This window comes from Argentina silus, assembly GCF_951799395.1.
Source record: "Argentina silus genome assembly, chromosome: 11".
Lineage (NCBI taxonomy): Eukaryota > Metazoa > Chordata > Actinopteri > Argentiniformes > Argentinidae > Argentina > Argentina silus.
Genome location: NC_139665.1, coordinates 8380337 through 8388315, shown reverse-complemented (window position 1 = coordinate 8388315; position 7979 = coordinate 8380337). Strand labels below are relative to the sequence as shown.

Here is a 7979-nt window from a genome sequence, read left to right as displayed (position 1 = left end):
CAGCTACTTAGCTCATCTCGTCACACGGGGCTGGGGATATCGGCTCCATTCAGCTCGTCACCGGGAGAAAACCATTGCCGCTTGCTTGGCTAAAGATGCCCCGACGATCATCGTAGAGAAACAGACTGTTTTCGTAGAACGGGTTTTTAAGACTCATAGCCCACAAGCGCTGAACAACACACACCTCAGAGAGTGAGTCGGTGCGTAGCACAGCGAACTTTCTGTAGCCTAACTTTTACGCACGGACTTGCAGCTTTACAGTGTGTTCTATATGGACAATGCGCGCCATGTCGTTGTATTCATGCGTAATGTTGTTTTGAAGAATTGGAGTGCTACTTTCAATGAATTTTGGACATATGTGAATATTTCTCTGCCGTACCCAAGGACAACTGCATAGACGCACCTTTACGCATCGTTTTGACAAGTTGTGAAGAATGCCTCGACCAGGGAGAAACACGTACAGCGACCAGAAACCACCGTACTCCTATATCTCTCTCACCGCCATGGCGATCCAGAGCTGCCCGGAGAAGATGCTGCCGCTCAGCGAGATTTATAAGTTCATTATGGACAGATTTCCCTACTACAGAGAGAACACGCAACGGTGGCAGAACTCCTTGCGGCACAATCTGTCTTTCAACGATTGTTTTATTAAAATCCCACGGCGACCTGATCAACCAGGCAAAGGCAGCTTCTGGGCTCTGCACCCCAGATGCGGGGACATGTTCGAGAACGGGAGTTTCCTCCGGCGCCGCAAACGCTTCAAATTGCTGATGTCATCATCTGACCACTTAGCGCCCAGCAAACCGTCCGACGCTGCCCAATACCTCCAACAACAAGCTAAACTCAGGCTGAGCGCCCTGGCCGCCACGGGGACACATCTCCCGCCGATGTCAGGCTACAACATAGGAGTCTCACAGCCGTCGACGTTCAAACACCCGTTCGCCATCGAGAACATCATCGCCAGAGACTACAAGATGCCAGGCGGCCTCGCTTTCTCCACCATGCAGTCCATGTCCGCTGGCTACCCGCTGCATAACCAGCTGACCTCAGCCTGGCCCCACATGTACAGCACCAGTGTCATGGACACGGTGGCGCCCATCTCAATGGCCAGTGATTACTCTGCTTATGGAATGCCCCTCAAGTCAATATGCCACGGTGGACAGACTTTACCTGCCATCCCCGTGCCAATCAAGCCTACCCCCGCCTCCATGTCATGTCTGTCAGTGCTGCCAGCACACATGCCAGCTTTCCTGGTGAACTCGCCCCAGTCCCTCAGCCCCACGTCCCCACAGACAGCTACCAGCCAAAGCAGCCCCGCTACGCCCAGTGACACGTTCACTAACCCGGCCTCCTTAGCTCTGCACTCCGTGGTGGCGGTGCACTGACCAGAGGTTCCATGTGAACTACGGCCAATATAAACTTCTAAAAAAAAGACTCAAAATTCCAAAGCATTATTTCATTTTTACCCATGACAACCAAGAGCGGGCAAATCATAAGGCAAGACACTTTGCGTATTGTGGTTTATCGATGTACTTTGATGTTACTTGAGAATTGTTGTGGCAATTGACCTGTGTCTTTTTTATGACGCGCATTAGCCTACACATCACCTTGTTTCTGTTTCTGGCATCAAGATTCAATTTAAGTGTTCCATTCAAAAGCACTGCAATCACTTGTTATATCTTTATATTCTTGCTTAGGGCCTACATTTGAATGCAAAACCTCCGAAAGGACAACAATTTAAAATCCTCTCAAACATGTAGAGATTTTCCATTGTTTACAATCATTGCAGACGAGTAATTATTGCTTATAAATGACTTCTAAAACAATATTATGATTATTAATGACATGACATCTATTACCACGATGTCCTCTGTTGATGCACGAAAACAAATCACATAATCCAAAATAATAATTAAATCAGCATTGTGTTATATTGGCTAATTGTGAACATATTGTGAATAGAAGGGAACAATAAAGTTACATTCTTTTAAATGAAAACGAACTTGGCCGATACAATTCTCCCATTTAAAATGCATTGCAGATTTGCTATAGCATACCAATAGCCTTTCTCATGTTTTAAGGCTAATTGAAAATGAACAATAGCAAGGATAACATTTCAGAAGACAAAACTTGAAAACATATATTTAAGGGTTTAGGCAGTGTTACGTTGTCTGTATTCAAAACATCTTAAATATTTGAATTAATGCAAGAATATATTGACATGTGTAAAATGCACTTTTTAGTTAGATGTTCTGGACTCGTCGTTTACAGACCTGTTGCTCTGTGGATCGTTTGATTTAAAAAAAAAAACTGTGGTGATCATGTAAAAAGGCTGTATATTTGTACGTTCTCTGTATAGATAAAAACGCATGCTATTTCCAAACGTTGTGTTGTATTTGCTGCAAGCATGCGTGCTTTTATAAGTGTGCGTTGTGTCTGCAATAAATGATCGGTCATCAAAATATGTTCCCATTATTGTCATAAACAAATTGTCATAAACATAATTTTACATGGATGGTGTATTCTGAACACTATGTTTAGGTGATATTCAGTTCATAATATGAACACACACACACACACACACACACACACACACACACACACACACACACACACAGACAAAAGCAGATATAGGGAAGGATCGACGCATTCTCTGAAGTCTCTAGTCGTTTATATAAATACATAATAATAGTGCTAAGTCTCATATTCTTTTTTTTCTTTTTTTATCTGCCCATAATGTAAAGACGCGTCAGAGAGCAGATCTCGATCATTCAACAGGCTGATTGAACATGAAAAAAAGTTATTTTCTGTTGATTATGAATTTCGCAGCGTCTCGAATTTAGAAGTTAGACGTGGAATTGCATTTCCACAAATGGATATAGACTGCGACACATTTTTCAATTTCAGATGTACATACCATTTGATTAAAGCATATTCATAATATAGTCTATAGACTCTATATAGATCTTTCATGTAAAATACATATTTTCACAACTATACTAACCTAGATAAATAAAGCGTACATATTAACATGTTTATTTCAGAGCTTATTTTTATTTATCTTTTTAGAGCAATATATAAGTTAACCAGACATTAGAATGTGCATTTGTACTTAACCAATCCATGTTTTACTTTTACTGACTTCATTTCCTTTGGGATAATGATTTTCTTTTTAATATTGTTTGATATATTTGTTGCTGTTCATATTTATTTTCCCTATACGTGAAACCCATCCAGAAACCCATTTCCTGAGATTCCATCACTGTATGCAGTCGAGTAGATAAAATAAATGGTCACAACCCACTTCATTCACTTGTATTCACTTGAATGGAGAAAGCAAAGAATAGCCAACTTCGACTGGGCCACCGGTGTAGATTTAGCCTTTTTTCAATGGGACAAAAAGACAGATTTTCACAAACACATTGCTGACGGGGGGACTTGGAAACGAGTTCTGAAACCTCTTTGGAATTTAAATGTGCCCCTCCCCCTGTTACCCTCTCGTTTCTGTCTGTTTGCACAACATTGGACGTTTTTAGACACTGCCAAAATGTTCAAGCAGTTCATGAAGGCGGCATTCTCAATTTTGGCTATGTGTCTCAGATGAAATTAACGTTGTTCGTGTAAAAGAAAAGTTTTTTTTCCAAGGCCTTTGAAAATAGGATACAGGCCTAGTAATCGCGACAATCTTTTACGTTTTGGGGGGTAATGAAACCAACACTTTTTTATCCTCACATTCGCCATAGGCCTATTACAAGACACAGGGGACATGAGAAATGTCCTATTGATAGGCTACAATTAATAACTAAAGCAAACAAGTAAAAGCCGATGTAACAGTGAGTAGATTGGCCTTGAATCAGAGCCATACAGTTTTTGTCATATAAACTGCATTTTGAAAATATCATGAAATTCACGTTGAATCCAATAATCTCATATCAACAGGTTTGATTCCCTTGACATTCTTCCAGTCAAACAGCTCGGCCTAATTGAACATGTTGGTCGTTTTTATTAATTAAATGCTCTACATGAAACAGGTGCATGGCATTATAATGCATTATAAGCTATTTTGAAGGATATAGGGGGGTAGGATGGTGAGCAAAAACAGTTAATTAAGTCATTGCTATGTTCATAACTTATTTTACCCCACTTCTGAAAATAAAAGCTTTACACTGGTCCTAACACTTAGTACATCTAGGCCTCGGTGTGATTTGAACCTTAAAAGGAAGGAGACCAAATGAGCCATGGCACTGTAGTTTCCTGACTAGACTGGTCTAAGAAGTTACTCCTTTCCTTTTGAAATATTCTCTGCTGTTAATATGAGAGCTGGCTTCGTGGAAATGCCTTATGTATGTATGGGCGACAGTAGACGTATGACTTCGGCTACACCTCCCTATATGACAAGCTTTTAGTCCGAATGAAGTAGTGTACATTATTTGCACTGTAAGCTGTGTTGTGTAATCGGATGTATTAAATGTCCTTGTTGCCTCAGCTCGGATCCATCCAGTCAGAGACCAAGGTTAACCACGGCAGTGTGTGAAATATAGCCATCCTCTACCAAACCACACTGTTGAGGCTTAATTAAAATAATTCATTAAAGGGGTGGCCCATCCAAGGTAATTAGTATGCTTAATTTATGCATCGCTTAATGCATGGGGGCAGTGGCCTGAATAATGAACTCAGTTTAACCTGTTAAGGATGTCGAGATGGAGTGGATGGGAACCTTCTATAATATGTTTATAGTGACGCTAATGTCATACAGAGGGAACAAACCACCTCACGGAACTTTGTTTAGATTCAAGCTTTCAGGGGAGCCAAGTAAAGGCCTTATTTATTTTTCTGTTCGTGATATTGTAAGAGTATTTATTAGGGGGTATGAAAGCAGACCTATTAGTAAAAGCCCTTGAACAACTACTGCAGGGAGCTGGCGTGCAGACGTAGAGATATTTATATGATCGTAAATCTCAGGGTGGTGGTGGAGGGAATGAGCAACATGTCCGAGATGGAAGAGGGGGAACGAAACTAACTGCTCACCACTTTCTTGACTTAAGGAAGGCGGGGATGGTGGCAACAGTTCGTCTATTTCATGTTGAAAAAAAATGAAAATGTATCTTCTTGAAGTGTTTGTCCGACATTAGTGGATATTTCCATTGGCTCCTTTCCCCTCAACTTTGTGTCAGTGATACATCACGGCTCGTAATGAATTATTTTCTGATTTACGACGTCTCTTGAACTATATTATTCAGATTTTATATCCCACGGTTGCAAGAGCCAAAATGTCAAATTCCTACATCAGGCAATTACTTGCAATGTTTATCGTTGGTGTTTTGTTTTTCATATAATATATTTACTTTGGACGCTAGCAGGTTCCCTCCAAAATAAATAAAGGCCGTAATTCATTTTATAAACCAACAGCTCCTCGTCGCTGCTCATCAATATCCAGAGTGTTAATGAGGAAATGAGCTGAGGCAGATATCCTCTCTGCTTTACTACAGCCCTCACCTTCTGGACAAATCAACACGGAGGACAAAGACATGATTCTTCAGAGTGGAGGTATGCTACTTGTTTTCAGAGAGACCTCTGAAAGAGGCAATCTGGGATTGGTAGGCGACAGACATTGTTGGACTTTAAATTAATGATATACCCATTGATTCTTGAACATATGACATTGCCTGATGAGCTTAGTTCAACTGTGTTACCCCATCAGAACCCAACATATAAGCTGGTTTTAATTGTAAACAAACACTGTATAGCTTGAAAACATGGTTTAAACGATCATTTGGATCTCATGGATGGTCAGTCCCTGCATCCATAGCTCCATCTATGAATTTGAGAGTGGTAACATTTCTCCAGCCCCATCCATCAGCTGTTTACCAAAAGAAGTGTCGGGTGACCGCTTTGTTGTTGTTTTATCCCACATTGCCCCTTTAAACAGAGTGTAACACCTTTTTCTGCATTGTGGACTTAGACTGAGAATCAGTGGCAGGTAGGTATGGACCACAGAAGGATGTGGGTCCAGCTCAGCCAAACACTTATGTATGCATGAAATTACAATGTCAACATTTGATTCATGCTGCCAGGCTGGGACTGCGAAACAAATTAGGCCAGTGGGTGGCTGTTTCAATATTAGCCCAACAAGATAACAGCTAAACGGTCATCTGTAGGCTACTGGCCTTCTGCTGGTCTTTTACTCACTCCTGTCAACACAATTAGAAACCCTCGGACTGTTGTCAAGCTGCTGATGAATGCTGCAAGAAGTGACAACAAACATGTTTTTTATCAGGACTTTTTGACATAGCATTTAGTTAGAAAACCTAATAGATTTATTGAGCCAGAAAAACGTACTCTCATTGAAAGTATTCAGTCACATAAAGTTGCTTCCGAACTGCCCCTACAAACGGCAACAAACACCAACTGTGTCAAACCATTGTAACGTGGACCGTCGTTGGCTGTTTTTACGATGTTCTAAAAGCCAAACTGTCAAAGCACACTGCTCAAACATTGCCCCAAAAACCCCCCTAACACATTTTCCATTGTTACGTTGCTCAGGGTGAGGGTGTATCAATGATAAAATAGGAGCACACATTTCTTTTATACCTTACAACTTTCATGATTCCCAAGAGGCGGTCTATGCAAACTAAAAACACTCTAGCACTGTTTACTGAGCTTCCCAAAGTCTCTCTCCTCCCCCTGAACCACTATATACATAACTCATGTGACATATGTTCAAACCACAATAAAAAGACATTTCTTTTGAATGGGAAATAATGCAAGTGAAGTACCTCTATTTGGCAGTGATATAAAAGTCTCATAAGTAAACCCTGTTGAGTTTGTAGAGGGCTCTACGCTAACAGTGTGGGCTGTCTGGCCAGCCATAAGGGATTAGCCTGCTAAGACTTCCACATTGCCGAGACAATGCTGTCCCATCAATGCACAATCCTTTCAATGGGTTGCCAAGAGACAGGCGCTGTGAACTTAAAAAATGCGCGTTTCTCTGCCACATCTCGCCACATTTTGTGGTGACATGGAGCAAAACAAACGCTATTGTTTGGAGTTGCTCCTTGGTTTCTTGTCTTAACAGTCCCGTTTGAAAAGAGGATGGTACATCGTGAGGTTTTATGTGAAAACAGAGTTAAACATGTTTTAAAGCATGTCTGTGCCGATACCGTGTTAGCATGCTGTCCTGTTTGAAGAGCCAGAGCTGTTTTAAGTGAACGTCTATGTGCGCGTGGGGGGGGGGGGGGGGGGCATGTGCAATTTAAAAACAGTTGTTTTGCAGGGTGATAGGTTGTGGATGGTGGATGCATGTAACTGTTGAAGTATTTTCTAACCTTTATAAAGCGTTCCTCGATAAGGTCAGGGAAAGTGGGATTTTTTTTCTTTTCTGCCTGAACGTGTTTGTAAGGTTCTTTACAACCTTATATTGGAATGTCCAGAAAGGTCTCTGAGAACGTTTGTTGTGAGATTGTGTAGCACAGTCGGATTCTACGAGGGTGAATATGGATGGCGACACAGCAGATACCCTGGCTCATAGTCATCACTGCTGTGTAAACTCCCAGTCTTTGTCCCTTTGCTGTCAACTACTAGTGTCTGAACAGAGAGAGGGATAGAGAGGGATACAGAGAAAGAGAGAGAGAGAGAGAGAGAAAAACAGAAAGAGAGAGAGAGAGAAGGGGGGAGGTGTGTGTGTGTGTGTGTGGGGGGGGGGGGGTGTAGAGAGTGACACTGGCTCTCACACAGTCAGAACTGGCGGCAGAAAGAGACTCCAGCGGATCTCAATATGTGTTCTACTATTCAGACGCTGGTCCCCCTGCAGAGTATTTTAGGACTGAAGCCACACACACTCAATCCTCAAGAGTGAGATAATGGGTTTTCCCACCAAAGGGGAGGTAGATCTCTTAACCCCATTTAGTAAACACAACCCAACTGTTGCAGCTACTCATCTTTTATTACATGGGTTTACAGTCTTTAGGGGATGTGGCCGT

At 41.7% G+C, this 7979-nt stretch overlaps 1 protein-coding gene across 1 annotated transcript; it reads left to right on the top strand.

The window, feature by feature from the left end:
• Positions 1–434: 434 nt before the first annotated feature.
• Positions 435–1385, top strand: LOC310811892 (forkhead box protein B1-like; the record flags this gene model as incomplete). Its single annotated transcript, XM_083680232.1, has 1 exon — positions 435–1385. One exon carries the CDS (start codon positions 435–437, stop codon positions 1383–1385), a length of 951 nt encoding a protein of 316 aa, XP_083536358.1.
• Between the last annotated feature and the right edge of the window lie 6594 nt (positions 1386–7979).